Source organism: Apostichopus japonicus, chromosome 16 (genome assembly GCF_037975245.1).
Source record: "Apostichopus japonicus isolate 1M-3 chromosome 16, ASM3797524v1, whole genome shotgun sequence".
Lineage (NCBI taxonomy): Eukaryota > Metazoa > Echinodermata > Holothuroidea > Aspidochirotida > Stichopodidae > Apostichopus > Apostichopus japonicus.
This window is the reverse complement of record NC_092576.1, coordinates 26,049,974-26,066,579: the sequence shown is the minus strand read 5'-3', so window position 1 is coordinate 26,066,579 and position 16,606 is coordinate 26,049,974. Positions and strand designations below refer to the sequence as shown.

Below are 16,606 nucleotides of genomic sequence, written 5' to 3'. Positions count from 1 at the left end.
CATTTTACTGCCCTGTGAAGTATGTCCTCAAGATGTTCCTATAATGATGTGTTTATTTTACTGCCCTGTGAAGTATGTCCTCAAGATGCTTCTATTATGATGTGTTCATTTTACTGCCCTGTGAAGTATGTCCTCAAGATGTTTGTATTATGATGTGTTCATTTTACTGCTCTGTGAAGTATGTCCTCAAGATGCTTCTTTTATGATGTGTACATCTTACTGCTCTGTGAAGTATGTCCTCAAGATGTTTGTATTATGATGTGTTCATTTTACTGCTCTGTGAAGTATGTCCTCAAGATGTTTGTATTATGATGTGTTCATTTTACTGCTTTGTGATGTATGCCCTCAAGATGTTTCTATTATGATGTGTTTATTTTACTGCCCTGTGAAGTATGTCCTCAAGATGCTTCTATTATGATGTGTACATCTTACTGCTCTGTGAAGTATGTCCATCGGGATGTCCTCACATTGCATCCCTTCATTCTAACATATCCATCTTGATGAACGTATTGTTGTATTACTCTATTGGGTTATTCTGTGTGTGTGTTTGGATGTCCACCTTTTCCTTTCCCCATGCTGTTATTGTATCATATTATTGCCTCTAATACGCTTCTATTGTGATATTGTGTTGTTTTCAGGATGTTCCTATTGTGTGTGTGTGTGTGTGTGTGTGGATGTTCACCTTTTCCTTTCCCCATTCTGTTATTGTATCATACTATTGTCTTTAATATGCTTCTATTGTGATATTTTCATTCTGTTGTTTACAGGATGTTCCTATTGTAGTAGTCTTTAAAGCTCTGGGTCTAGAGAGTGACCAAGAGGTGGTTCAGATGGTCGGTACAGAGGACTCTCTCATGTCACAGTTTGCACCAAATCTGGAAGAGTGCCATCGGCTTCAAATATTCACCCAAACACAGGTGTGTAAAGTTGGGGGACAGTTCTTTGTTGGTTGTCACCTGAAGGAAGCTGGTTGTATGTCTATTACAGTAGTGAGATATTAATGTATTATATGTAACACAGGCAACTTAGATAAAATTTTAAAATAAAATGACTCTGTTAGCAAGCTGCTTATCCACTAGAGAGCCTGTGTATGTGTAAAAGTAAAGTTGGCCTGACTTTTCGATCCTAGCAGGATCTTTTTCAAAAGCTAAATGACAAGTAACAGTAACAGAAGGGACAAAAAACACGCACAGAATACAGACAGGTTAATAAGCATGGTGAACACAAAGAGATAGATGTAAGGGGATTAGTAGAAAAGGGATGGAGAGAAGAAAGCAAGAGGGAAGAGGAGAGGTAGGAGATAGACAGTGGAGGGACAAATGGAGGATTAAGGGAAGGGGTTAGGGAATAAACTGGAGAAGGACAAAGACAGAAAGGTGTGGAGAAAAAAGGGTGGATAAAATGTTGTAAGAACACTATGGTGTTGTATATTTACTTCGTTCCTCGCTTACCTGTCTCCCCACAACCTATGCACCCCATTCTACCGCGCCTAGAATGTCCTGGTAATCTTTTAACACTGTGCACCCTCTGTGACCCGGCTTCACGGGTCACCAACCTCCCTTCTCATTCTACCAACCAAAGCGTCTACTTCGTATTTTTTCGAGCGGATTTTTTCCACCGAATTTCGTCCACTTTTGGTTCCTAGGATCGGAAATATTTTCCCATCCACTGTTCTTGGAAGTATTTCAAGTCTTTGCAGCCCGATAAGTATCCTTTTCTTTTTTTAGAGAGGTTTTTAGGGCTGTTTTTCGGGAGCGGCGTTCGCTCCGCTTTTTTTTCTGTGCAGAACTCTAGTACTGGTAGCAGTTCCGCGAATTGTTTACCGTAGTTACGCTAGTTCCCGCCTTTTTTGGCTGCACACGCTATTGCGTTAGTTCTTTCCCTCACCCGTTGTTTAGTTGTTAACTACTCTACTTCTCTTGTATTATCGTTGCTTTATACGGTATATATATATATTACTTGTCCCTTCCTTGTTCCCAGGCTCGTTCCTGGTTTTTTCCCCACCTTTTTGTGGGCTGGCCTTATGCCTATTCTGTTACCTTGTAAGCCGCGGGCCTCTAGCCGAGGCACGGTGTTAAGGTAGTATCGCATTGCCCTTATACCATGTGTGTATATTTTATTATCCGTTACCACATGTGTATATTATTTTATACTACATGGGTATATCACTTTTATATTTACTTTTATTTGTATATGTTTACATTATACCTATCTCTTCCTTGTTAGCTGGTTTCCCCCCCAGAGAAGGGGGGCTTCTCCTATCATATTGTTAAGAAGTTGTTCCCTTAACTAGGGGTCTTTCAGTCATGTCTAGGAATCAGCTGAAATGCATTGATTGCTCCATGTTCCGGCCAGTGATGGCCGGGATGAACTTGCCCTTGTCCCTAGCGCCGTACTTTTCCAGGAGGGCCCCGTGTCTGGTGTGTTCCCAGTTCACCCCCATTCCTTGGCTAAATATCAATACCTGGCTAGCAGGACTCAGAATGTAGCTACAGGACATGCTAGACTTGCTCCCCAACCCCAGCGGCTCCCTAGTAGTGGGAGACCTAGTACAGATAGGAGAGGAAGAGGTAGGAGAGGTGGTGGAGAGGGGGCCGAGGAAGAGAGTGTGGAAAGAGAAGGGCCAGGCTCCGGTCAAGAGAAAAATTTGCCTTCCATGCCTTCGTTACTTGTTCGCTTTTAGGTGTTGGGTTTCACCTTTGTAGCGTACCTTGTAACCACGAGCCCCCTTTTCGCATTAGCGCGAATGGGCGGTTCTCGCCTTGTTTACATGTTCTTATCCGTACATGTTTTTATCTGTTATTTTTCTTATAAGATGTTTGCTCGTTTCATGTACTTCGTTACTTGGTCGCCTTTCTAAGTGTTGGTTTTCACTCTTGTAGCGTACAGTACTGTTTTCGCTTAACAAACGTTGAAAACGAATAAGTTCGTTGACAAAATTTAGACCACTGCGGGCACGGTTGTCAACGAAGTTTCTACGAATTTTCCACGAAAGTTATCGTGATCAAAGACCGCAAAGGCAATTCTAGTCTCCCCACCCCGCTCCTTCCACTCACTTGGTTAGTTTACGTTCTTGCGATAGACTACCTTTCCTAGCCTTCCTAACGTGAGTTTTTCAATCATGTACTCGGAGCCACTTGAATTATGTCAATTGTTTTTATGTTCCGCCCGGAGGGGGGGCTTGGCCAGGATCCTTGCCCCAGAGGCAGGACCTGTAGCCCAGAGACCCTTGTTGGTCTAAATCTTGTTTACGCCAGCTCCTTGGCAAGAATTATGCACTTGGCTGGCTAGCAAGCGTTCGAAGCTCCGGGACAAACTGGACACCTTCCTGTACCCCCAACGGTTCTCCGAGAGGGGAGGGAATTGTAGGAGAGACTGGAGGTGAGGAAGAAGCCAAAGAGTTGTTTTGAGATAGAATGGGGAGTGGCCAAGAACACATAGAGTGGCCCAATGGCTTGGCGCACTGTACTAGCTGATGTACGAGACTCCCCTTCCGGAGGAGAGAGATAGAGAGAGAGAAGAAAGAGTTTTTGCCCCCCAAGGTCCCGGCGACGTCCGGATTGTATGACCAAGGGGGCAGGCAAGGGCAAGGCCTAGGCCAATGTAAAGCCCATTAGAAATTCCGACCAGAACCCAAGGTCCCGGCGACGTCCGGATTGTATGACCAAGGGGGAAGGCAAGGGCAAGGCTAAAGGCCAATGTAAAGCCCATTAGAAATTCCGACCGGAACGGACAGAATGTCCGGGTCGAGGAGAGTGGTACTCGGCGTGGTACGCACAGAGATGGGCTCCAGGAGCCCGGGTCCGGCGAGACCCCAGAGGGAGTGAAGAACCGAGGTTCCACTCCGGATCCGAGACCGGCCTCGAAGCCGGGAACCGGAGCTACAATCGACTGCCGGGCCCCTAGAGATGGGCTTCGGAGGGCCCGGGCCCGACGAGACTCCATAGGGAGCCCGAAACCAAAGTCCCACTACGGACCCAGAACCGGTCCCGGAGCCGGGAACCGATGAGATCGACGACTGCTGGGCCCCCAGAACGGGGAAGCAGGGGCAGAAACCCGGTCCGCAGACCTCCTAGCTGGAGCCGCGGCCGATCCCGAGGCCGGGGGCCGACGAGAGTTACAACTGCTGGGCCCCCAGAGCGCCCAATCCGAAAAGAGAGCCGACCCCGAGCGAGGTTCCCACGGCGAAGGGAGATATACATATCCCCAGCCTCAGAGAGGGAAGGACAAATACGGGCACCGAACACCCGGCCGCGACACCACGATCAATCCCAGACCAAAGAATGCAACCTGATTTGTCCCCCGGTGAGGAACTTCTGGTTTGCAGAACGTCGGTCAACCTGTCCGGCCTAGACGACGAGGTCGATCACTAGATTTCGGGGTTACAGAGGACGGTCACTCCCGCTTCCCAGAGAAGGAAAAGCCCTCTACATCGGGGGGATCGTTGCCCCCCGAAACTAGCAGCTTGGGCTGCGACGACAGGTTCGAATCAATTGCGGAAAAACACCGCAACCGCTACACCTTTAATCGCTACACATCCCAAATGTGTTTAACAAGTACAGTACCAGCAGAAACCAGGACATGACATAGTTTTCCTGGGCATTCATGGGTCAGATCCTCCTCGCTAATTATACTCCTCTCTAATTATAATTCATCGCCATATATCTAGGTTTAAAACCTCACTTGCGTTCTAAAACACTTGTGGAACCCATTTTCAGAACATGTTAAAATGCGCAAGCCGAATATGCTAAAATGCGCAAGACTGAATGGTTTCAAACGGTTCTCGTAACGTACTCTCTCTGCTTTAATATCTTGGCAAACTGCCAAAAAGAGGACTATCTCAAACATTGGCAAAGTGCCAGGAAAACGAAAACTTCTTAAGCCTTGGCAAACTGCCAGCAATGTGTATAACGCGGTACATTTGTTAAGAGAGGAGGCGGGGCCAGGCAGTCACCTGGCTTGCCACGTGTGAGCTCAACGCTTGCTGCAACGAGCTGTCGACTATGTGAGCGATCCTATGGAATAAGCCTCTCTATTTCTCTGGTAAATTACCAAGACATACGCGTTAGTAAGTTGAATAAGGGGTAGGATAGAACCCCATCAACGCTACAAGGGCTATCACGCTCCGAACATACGGGATACGCTCCATGAATAATGTTCGATGTTCCAAAACTTTAAGCAGAGTTGCACTTCGTAGCACCTGATAGGCTGGCCGTGACCATGCGCTAGCTGGTTTCAATGGGAAGTTGGAAACTTTCACTGTACTACGATAGTGATACAATTCTCATCTCGACATGAAGAGACTTGAGAAGTAACAGGTACGTTAGCATAACATTTAATACGTTTTATAACATCAAATGTGGTGTTGTTGAAACGTCGACATAACGTTCTATGAGATTTTAATGTTATATTAATGTCATATTCATGTCCTTACGAAATTTGTGTGGATTTACTAGCCTGAAAACGTTTCGGTGACATATTTTTCTACACCGCAAATAACGTTATCATAACAAAAGACGAAGCGTTTAATAACGCGTTTGTGCGTGATGAGTAACTCCCCGGGCTCGGTTAAAGCAGCCAGGGATGTATGAGGTGGAATTTCTACAAACCCACCCTCTCACCAACTTCACGGTCCCTGTTGGGAGTTTGTTCCTGATGAGTAGACCTATAGCCCAGTTACTGTAGCTCAGTGGTTAAGGCCGGTGCCTTTCAATCATAAGGTCCCGAGTTGGAGTCACTCCAAGATTAATGTATGTCGTCCAGTCACAGAGTTGTTGACAATTCATTATCATGGACATTAAATACGAATGTAAGAGACTGAATTCGGTCAACTTGCGGCCTTGATAGGTCAATGAGGTTTCTTCACAAGTTCCTGCTTGCAGGATGATCTAAAATACATATAATACATTATACTAAAATACATAAATACATATATAGTCTTAGGAGTCACATACAGTATAACAGTTGTAGCATTGACCAAGATTCTGATGAAGCAAACTATCCATTCAGTACTCATTTTTCGAGAGCACTGTGGTCAAATGGTGAAGGCAGTGGACTGGTGATCTAAGACTTGCAGTTTTGAGTCCTGGCCAGATCATCCCGTCGTGTCTTTGGCAAGGCATTTTATCTCCATTGCGTCTTTCCATTCAGGTGTATAAAGGGGGACCTGTAAGATAAACTGTCAGTCGGGGGCTTTTTGGCTACCGCAATGAGGAGGGATCTGTCTCTATGTTTGACAGGTTATCGCTGATCAGGGTTATTTTGTTAGGCGGGGAATGGTGCCAGAACAGACAGGCACTGCCAGCCGAGACCTCTCTGGCACAAGTGGTAGACTTCCTCACTCCCTCTTCGAGGAGGGAAAGCAAGTGTCAACCATCAAGAACTACAGGTTGGCAATTACCCCGATCCACCGCGGTTTTCCAGATGGGTCCACCCCGGGCAACAACGGGGACATCACCCAGCCCTTCAGGGGGATGGCAAACAGGCGTCCTCGGACCAGACGGCTCGCCCCCTCGTGGAGTCCATCAGCAGCACTGCAGGCACTCACTAAATCACCATACGAACCACTGGCTTCAGCCTCGCTGGCAGCCCTCAGTAAGAAAACCCTGTTCCTGATCACCTCATGTCAGCAAGAAGAAGGAGCTGTCTCCACGCTCTGCCTACAAAGCAGAACCATATTAGGTTTGAGAACCACGGGAGAATGGTCCCCGATCCGTCCTTCATACCCAAGAACCAGGTCCTTTCCTTCCTGCCGGGGGACATCTTTATCCCTGAAATAAAGACGCTTTCCTCAGTCGCAGAGGACAAACTGTGGGGCCCAGTCAGGGCTCTCAAATGGTACTTAAACAAGACTCAACCCCTGAGAGGAACAACCATGTCCTTGTTCATACTACCCAGAGCATCTTTTCAACGGTGTCTAAGGACACCCTCTCTCGGTGGCTGACGGAGATTATTCGCCCCTTCGCAGTTGGCACAACTTTAACGAGAGCCCATGACATTAGAGGAAAGGCGGCCTCGACAGCTCTTTTTGCAGGAGTCTTTTTGCAGGAGTAACACAGGCAACTTAGATAAAATTTTAAAATAAAATGACTCTGTTAGCAAGCTGCTTATCCACTAGAGAGCCTGTGTATGTGTAAAAGTAAAGTTGGCCTGACTTTTCGATCCTAGCAGGATCTTTTTCAAAAGCTAAATGACAAGTAACAGTAACAGAAGGGACAAAAAACACGCACAGAATACAGACAGGTTAATAAGCATGGTGAACACAAAGAGATAGATGTAAGGGGATTAGTAGAAAAGGGATGGAGAGAAGAAAGCAAGAGGGAAGAGGAGAGGTAGGAGATAGACAGTGGAGGGACAAATGGAGGATTAAGGGAAGGGGTTAGGGAATAAACTGGAGAAGGACAAAGACAGAAAGGTGTGGAGAAAAAAGGGTGGATAAAATGTTGTAAGAACACTATGGTGTTGTATTTCTAATTGATTTTAATGTGTTATTCTGTCTAGCACCTATAATAATAATAATATTAATAATAATAATTCTTATTTATATAGCCCATTATACCGTCGGTCTCAATGCCCTTTGCAAGAAACAAAATGAGTACAAAAATACAGCATAGTAGAACAAAAACGTTAAAAGGTACAAGAAAGGATTGAAAAAATCACAAGGTCCTATAATAAGTTCCTGTAATATAACTCCTGTAATCTGTTGTGAGGGGGATAGTATTGTTTTCTAGTTGATTGTAATGTAGTTATAAAGCTAATGACAGCTGATTAAGATTACAGATTAAGATAAGATTTTAATTGATCCTGTCAATGCCGGTAACCATCTTTTTCTTACTGTTTTGACTAGGCATTGAACTACATAGGTAGTAAGCTCAGGCAGAGACAACGATGGGGAGGTCAGATCAAGACCAAGGTGGATGAGGCCAGGGATCTACTCACAAACACTGTCCTCACTCATGTACCTGTAAGTGTTACATGTATACATGTACAATGTATGTTATTGTACCTGTAAGTGTTATCAACATGTACAATGTATGCCTGTAGAAGTATGCTATAATACCTATAAATGTTATATATATGTATACATGTACAAGTATGCTATTGTACCTGTAACTGTTATACATGTATAATGTATGCCTGTACAAGTATGCTATTGTACCTGTAAGTGTTATACATGTATAATGTATGCCTGTACAAGTATGCTATAATACATGTTAGTGTTATATATATACATGTACAATGTATGTCTGTACAAGTATGCTATAGTACCTGTAAGTGTTATATATGTACAATGCATGCCTGTACAAGGATGCTATTGTGCCTGTAAGTGTAATATATATACATGTACAATGTATGCCTGTACAAGTATACTATTGTACATGTTAGTGTTGTTTATACATGTACAATGTATGCCTATACTAGTATGCTATTGTACTCGTAAGTGTGTGTACTCGTACAATGTAATGTCTGTACAAGTATGCTGTTATATATGTTAGGGTAATATATGTATATATATATAACATGACCAATGCATGCCTGTACCAAATATGCTATTGTACATGTTAGTGTTTTATGTATACATGCACAATGTATTTCTTCAAGTAAACTTAAAGTTTGTTTGGTATATTTCTTTAAAACTGAATTATAAATGATTCCCTCATTTGTTGAGTAGAAGTTGTAATGCCATCTTTGAGAACATATTAGTAGGCACTCCTTTCAATATTTCCAATCCTTGCCAAGGAAAGTGTAACACAGGACAAAGTTGATGGATTAGTGCTAACTGTAAATTAATATTTTGATATTTCCTTGCAGGTCGTTAACTTCAACTTTCGCCCTAAATGCATCTATCTGGCACTAATGGTGAGGAGAGTGATAGAAGCCCAGGGTGACTCATTCAAGGTAGATGACAGAGATTACTATGGCAACAAGAGACTAGAGTTGGCTGGCCAGGTGAGTTGCTGCTGGTGACTGTACATGTACTAGACTTGGTCTTAAACAGTGGCGTAGCATCCATAAAGTCAGGGGGGGCGGATGCCCCCCCTGGCGGACTCAAATGGACTGCTGGTGCCCTTTTCAGCTATTCACCACTTTTTACTTATTCGCGATTAATTACTTTTTTATTGCGCTCTCATCTACCTTTGACATTTGTCACATTTTGTTGCCGATGACACCTATTTATTCTTCGTTTATCTGCAAATTAGCAAGGCCTGGAAAGGGTCATTTCCGGCGATCTAGGGAGTATCTATACTCCAAAAATTTCTGTACGCTCTGCGCCAACCTGTGATGGCGCTCCGCTTAGATAAAGTTTAAAGCGCCCCTACAGACCATTCTCGCCCCCTCTGACCAATACCCCTAGCTCTGCCACTGGTCTTAAGCCAGCTTTTTGGTCAAAATTAGTGGAGATCCAAGCCAATCTCCGGTGCGGCAGGCATTATCAAAATCATTGAGCATCATTGGGAGGGGGGGGGAGGTCCAGCGTGCTGAGAACCATGAAGCTATCAAGGTGGAAAGTTTGAAACAATCTTTATTTGTTGGCCTATATTTTCATGTGTGAGGTCATCAGCTTAACACAGGAAATAATTCAGTGTTAAAGTTTGCATACCTGTGTACAATAACTGCTATGCATCTATGAAGGCTATGAACATTACCCCATATAAAGTAGTATAGCTCTGTGTACAATAACTGCTATGCATCTTTGACGGCTATCAACATTACCCCATATAAAGTATTAAAGCTCTGTGTACAATAACTGCTACGCATCTTTGAAGGCTATGAACATTACCCCATATAAAGTAGTATAGCTCTGTGTACAATAACTGCTATGCATCTTTGAAGGCTATGAACATTACCACATATAAAGTAGTATAGCTCTGTGTACAATAACTGCTATGCATCTTTGACGGCTATGAACATTACCCCATATAAAGTAGTATAGCTCTGTGTACAATAACTGCTATGCATTTTTGACGGCTATGAACATTACCCCATATAAAGTAGTATAGCTCTGTGTACAATAACTGCTATGCATCTTTGAAGGCTATGAACATTACCCCATATAAAGTAGTATAGCTCTGTGTACAATAACTGCTATGCATCTATGAAGGCTATGAACATTACCCCATATAAAGTAGTATAGCTCTGTGTACAATAACTGCTATGCATCTATGAAGGCTATGAACATTACCCCATATAAAGTATTATAGCTCTGTGTACAATAACTGCTATGCATCTTTGACGGCTATGAACATTACCACATATAAAGTAGTAAAGCTCTGTGTACAATAACTGCTATGCATCTTTGACGGCTATGAACATTACCCCATATAAAGTAGTATAGCTCTGTGTACAATAACTGCTATGCATCTATGAAGGCTATGAACATTACCACATATAAAGTATTATAGCTCTATGTGCAATAACTGCTATGCATCTTTGAAGGCTATGAACATTACCCCATATAAAGTAGTATAGCTCTGTGTACAATAACTGCTATGCATCTATGAAAGATATGAACATTACCCCATATAAAGTAGTATAGCTCTGTGTACAATAACTGCTATGCATCTTTCAAGGCTATGAACATTATTACCCCATATAAATTGTTAAACTGCAACTGCACAATTATGTCTTCATTGTTCCACCTGCTTAAAGTGGTGTGACTTGTTTAGTTCCTCTGTGCATTCCTCATATATCTCGAACCTACTAATAAATGGTATAAACCTTTTACCATCAGTTGGTGGCCTTGGGGAGAGGAGGCAGTGGGGAGTGGGGCTGGGTGAGTAGGTCATCAAACAAACATCACCCTGTTTGTTCATCTTTTTTGGGGACTTTTTCTGGTATGAACTGATCATCTGAGCTGTTTATTTTTCCAGCTCATCTCGCTGTTGTTTGAGGATCTCTTCAAGAAGTTTAATTCAGAGCTGAAGAAGATTGCAGACCAAATCATTCCCAAGCCGAGCAGAGCTGCTCTATTTGATGTAGTGAAGCACATGAGACAGGATAAGATCACCAATGGACTCAACACTGCTATATCAACAGTAAGGCTTCGTTCCACATTGCAAAAAGAAATTACTCAACTACTACTGATAATAATAATAATAATAATAAACAGTTCTTATTAAGCGCCCGTAACAGAAGTCTCAGGGCGCTTTACAAATATAAAAGTCATAAAATACATAAAGAATACAAGTCAAACACACAGCAAAAGAAGCAAATGACCGCTGACCAGACAAGGAACATGCAACGAAAGAGCAAACCAATAAAAAAACCAGTGTCTGGCCATCGATCCTGACCTATTCTAAATATAAACCATACCAATTTGATATAAAATCAAACATGTATATACAAGAGAAAAGTGTCCAATAAAAAATGTCTCACAATAGGACAATGAATTACTGAGTACAGAGATGAGTTTTCAGTTTTGTTTTAAAATTATGAGGAATATTCCTCTGATGAGAGGATGTAACTCTGTCAGGTGCATAAGTAGGAGGATAAATATTCTATACAGGCAGTTAATAACCTTAATGGTGGACTTTAACACTTATATAATCAAATTTGATATGTCCTAGCACTTTGAGAGACATGGGTATCTAAATTCAGATTGTGTCAATTTTTGAAACCATTTTTAAATTTTTGAGAAATCTTTTAAGCATTGGTGGCTTCTTAGTCTAGTACATCTAGAGATGGGTATTTGATGGGTAGAGGAGGTACTTTAACAGCAAATGGAATATCCGTCTTGAAATCTTGGAAGGGTCTGGCGAACGATTGGTTGTTTACTTCAAATTCAGATTGTAAAGAAATAACCCCACATAGGGCAAATTGGTATCATTCTCAAAGCTGGTGTACTATTCACCAAACCTTCACATGTATCTCTCCTATAGTGTACATATTGGTGTTCTATTCATCAAAACTACACATCTCTCCTACAGTGTATATATTGGTCAATGTTACTTTGCTACATTTTTTTTGGCCAGCCTCCTTCGCTGAAACAACGTAAGGCCTTGTTGTCCCCCGGAAAACGAGAAAAGATCCTGAAAAGTGTCTCCTCCTTAGTGTAACATAACGTAACAGGTCTGGCAAGGATAACGCATCACAGAGAAAGCCTGACTGCAATATCTACCCAAATATCCACAATGGAACATGTTTAGAAATGGTATTTTGTGTTGTATACTCAATGTGAATCTGTTCTCTGTGTATCTTATTTCACAGGGAAACTGGTCATTGAAACGTTTCAAAATGGAGCGTGCAGGCGTCACACAGATACTGTCCAGATTGTCATATATATCAGCCCTGGGTATGATGACCAGAATATCCAGTCAGGTACGGAAACTGCCATTCAGTGATTCTCTCATAATCAGGGATTATAACATTAACTGTCATAGATATCAGCCCTGGGTATGATGACCAGAATATCCAGTCAGGTACAGAAACTGCCATTCAGTCATTCTCTCATAATCAGGGATTATAACATTGACTGTCATATATATTAGCCCTGGGTATGATGACCAGAATATCCAGTCAGGTATGGAAACTGCCATTCAGTGATTCTCTAATAATCAGGGATTATAACATTAACTGTCATATATATCAGCCCTGGGTATGATGACCAGAATATCCAGTCAGGTATGGAAACTGCCATTCAGTCATTCTCTCATAATCAGGGATTATAACATTAATTGTCATATATATCAGCCCTGGGTATGATGACCAGAATATCCAGTCAGGTACAGAAACTGCCATTCAGTCATTCTCTCATAATCAGGGATTATAACATTAATTGTCATATATATCAGCCCTGGGTATGATGACCAGAATATCCAGTCAGGTACGGAAACTGCCATTCAGTCATTCTCTCATAATCAGGGATTATAACATTAACTGTCATATATATCAGCCCTGGGTATGATGACCAGAATATCCAGTCAGGTACGGAAACCGCCATTCAGTCATTCTCTCATAATCAGGGATTATAACATTAACTGTCATATATATCAGCCCTGGGTATGATGACCAGAATATCCAGTCAGGTACGGAAACTGCCATTCAGCCATTCTCTCATAATCAGGGATTATAACATTAACTGTCATATATATCAGCCCTGGGTATGATGACCAGAATATCCAGTCAGGTACGGAAACTGCCATTCAGCCATTCTCTCATAATCAGGGATTATAACATTAACTGTCATATATATCAGCCCTGGGTATGATGACCAGAATATCCAGTCAGGTACAGAAACTGCCATTCAGTGATTCTCTAATAATCAGGGATTATAACATTAACTGTCATATATATCAGCCCTGGGTATGATGACCAGAATATCCAGTCAGGTACAGAAACTGCCATTCAGTCATTCTTTCATAATCAGGGATTATAATATTAACTGTCATATATATCAGCCCTGGGTATGATGACCAGAATATCCAGTCAGGTACAGAAACTGCCATTCAGTCATTCTCTAATAATCAGGGATTATAACATTAACTGTCATATATATCAGCCCTGGGTATGATGACCAGAATATCCAGTCAGGTATGGAAACTGCCATTCAGTCATTCTCTCATAATCAGGGATTATAACATTAATTGTCATATATATCAGCCCTGGGTATGATGACCAGAATATCCAGTCAGGTACAGAAACTGCCATTCAGTCATTCTCTCATAATCAGGGATTATAACATTAATTGTCATATATATCAGCCCTGGGTATGATGACCAGAATATCCAGTCAGGTACAGAAACTGCCATTCAGTCATTCTCTCATAATCAGGGATTATAACATTGACTGTCATATATATTAGCCCTGGGTATGATGACCAGAATATCCAGTCAGGTATGGAAACTGCCATTCAGTGATTCTCTAATAATCAGGGATTATAACATTAACTGTCATATATATCAGCCCTGGGTATGATGACCAGAATATCCAGTCAGGTATGGAAACTGCCATTCAGTCATTCTCTCATAATCAGGGATTATAACATTAATTGTCATATATATCAGCCCTGGGTATGATGACCAGAATATCCAGTCAGGTACAGAAACTGCCATTCAGTCATTCTCTCATAATCAGGGATTATAACATTAATTGTCATATATATCAGCCCTGGGTATGATGACCAGAATATCCAGTCAGGTATGGAAACTGCCATTCAGTCATTCTCTCATAATCAGGGATTATAACATTAACTGTCATATATATCAGCCCTGGGTATGATGACCAGAATATCCAGTCAGGTACGGAAACCGCCATTCAGTCATTCTCTCATAATCAGGGATTATAACATTAACTGTCATATATATCAGCCCTGGGTATGATGACCAGAATATCCAGTCAGGTACGGAAACTGCCATTCAGCCATTCTCTCATAATCAGGGATTATAACATTAACTGTCATATATATCAGCCCTGGGTATGATGACCAGAATATCCAGTCAGGTACAGAAACTGCCATTCAGTGATTCTCTAATAATCAGGGATTATAACATTAACTGTCATATATATCAGCCCTGGGTATGATGACCAGAATATCCAGTCAGGTACAGAAACTGCCATTCAGTCATTCTTTCATAATCAGGGATTATAATATTAACTGTCATATATATCAGCCCTGGGTATGATGACCAGAATATCCAGTCAGGTACAGAAACTGCCATTCAGTCATTCTCTCATAATCAGGGATTATAACATTAACTGTCATATATATTAGCCCTGGGTATGATGACCAGAATATCCAGTCAGGTACAGAAACTGCCATTCAGTCATTCTCTTGTAATCAGGGATTATAACATTAACTGTCATATATATCAGCCCTGGGTATGATGACCAGAATATTTCTCTTCTCCTACGGTATGTCACTGCTGGCGAAGAGTTCTGGCACAGATATTTTTATGGCAAGCAAAACCAGACCTAGGGAAACAAATTGGGACATGATCATGTAAGGAAACAGCAGGGAGATATTGATTACAAAATTATCTTGTATTAAGGTATGTTGTGAGGTATTCAGGAATGTTGCTAGGTATTAAGGTATGTTGTTAGGTATTAAGGCATGTTATTAGGTATTAAGGTAGGTTGTTAGGTATTAAGGCATGTTATTAGTTATTAAGGTATGTTGTTAGGTATTAAGGCATGTTATTAGGTATTAAGGTAGGTTGTTAGGTATTAAGGCATGTTATTAGTTATTAAGGTAGGTTGTTAGGTATTAAAGTATGTTGTTAGGTATTAAGGTATGCTGTTAGGTATTAAGGCGTGTTATTAGGTATTAAGGTATGTTGTTAGGTATCAAGGCATGTTATTAGGTATTAAGGTAGGTTGTTAGGTATTAAGGCATGCTATTAGGTATTAAGGTAGGTTGTTAGGTATTAGGGCGTGTTATTAGGTATTAAGGTAGGTTGTTAGGTATTAAGGTATGTTGTTAGGTATTAAGGTAGCTTGTCTCCATCAAATGAGTAAATGGTCTCTGTTCTTGTGGAGGTCAAAGTAGGGTCAAAGGTCAAAGTAACAAGGAATGCATTGACTGAATGAACATAATTTCCACTTTAGTAAAATCTTATTACATTTTCAGTTTGAAAAGACCAGAAAAGTGAGTGGACCTCGTTCCTTACAGCCATCCCAGTGGGGCATGCTCTGTCCGTCTGACACCCCTGAAGGAGAGGTTAGTTCCAGCTAAAATGTCATCTATTTGATGGTGTAGATGGGGTTACATGAAGATGTTCGTTTACCACGGTTTTGTTCCCCTTTCGCGAACTGTTTCTGGGGGAGAGGGGTGAGGCTGGGGCACATATTGAAAAAGCCTAACTGTTATCTTGGAAGTGCAGAAGCCATAGGCTGACTCCGAAGGACCCCACTTAAGTTTATCAAGTGTTTTGGGGTAAGGTTTGGATGCTTGGACTTAAGCAGCCAGATTAAAAGCTATTACGAATGTCTAGTTTTTTTGAAGAAGAACCTGCAAAGATTGAAACATCAGGCTCAATACAGTATTGTATCAGAAATCTCAGGATGACATGTTTCGTTGTGTCTAGAACTATGCGAATCTGTACAATAGAATTTAGAAGCAAGTACAAGTCTTAAAGCTGTCTGTTAAATTATGTGCATCTACAGGCCTGCGGTTTGGTGAAGAATCTGGCCTTGATGACTCACATCACCACGGATCTTGATGAACAACCGATAACCAAAGTGGCTTTTAATCTTGGTGTGGAAGATGTCAGTCTCCTATCTGGGGAGGAGGTCAGCTCATCAGAGGTGTATACAGTATTTCTTAATGGTAAAGAATATCCGTGATTTCTTTTCTACCTCGTGGACAAAAACTATTATCCTAAAACACTGTAGCATATGCAAACTGGAGCCTATACCGCATTTTTTTTTTACACCAGGCTCATCCTTAGTTATAGGAAGATCTATCAGATCTGACAGATTTAACAGACAGACAGACAATCTGTAAAGATTGTTTATCATACTAGGATGAATTCGAGGAATATCCGTGATTTCTGTTTTACCTCGGTGACAAAAACTATTATCCTAACACACTGTAGCATATGCAAACTGGAGCCTATACCACAATTTTTTGCAAAGTTCCGTGTTTTTTTTTTAACCCAGGCTCATCCCT

General features: G+C 41.6%; 1 protein-coding gene across 9 annotated transcripts in view; it reads left to right on the top strand.

Moving 5' to 3' along the window:
- LOC139982457 (DNA-directed RNA polymerase III subunit RPC2-like) overlaps window positions 1-16,606 on the top strand; it is a 159,996-nt gene that overhangs the window by 24,923 nt on the left and 118,467 nt on the right. For 7 of the 9 annotated variants that reach the window (XR_011798185.1, XM_071995356.1, XM_071995352.1 and 4 more), the window contains exons 7-13: window positions 768-917; window positions 7,847-7,963; window positions 8,812-8,949; window positions 10,872-11,036; window positions 12,208-12,318; window positions 15,566-15,655; window positions 16,102-16,264. Coding sequence is in view for 8 of the 9 variants with exons in the window: in XM_071995356.1 (XP_071851457.1) it covers window positions 768-917; window positions 7,847-7,963; window positions 8,812-8,949; window positions 10,872-11,036; window positions 12,208-12,318; window positions 15,566-15,655; window positions 16,102-16,264 (934 nt within the window). In the remaining variant the exon portion in view is untranslated. The remainder of the gene's footprint in view (window positions 1-767; window positions 918-7,846; window positions 7,964-8,811; window positions 8,950-10,871; window positions 11,037-12,207; window positions 12,319-15,565; window positions 15,656-16,101; window positions 16,265-16,606) is intronic. The other 2 variants (XM_071995354.1, XM_071995359.1) reach the window with 2 other exon arrangements.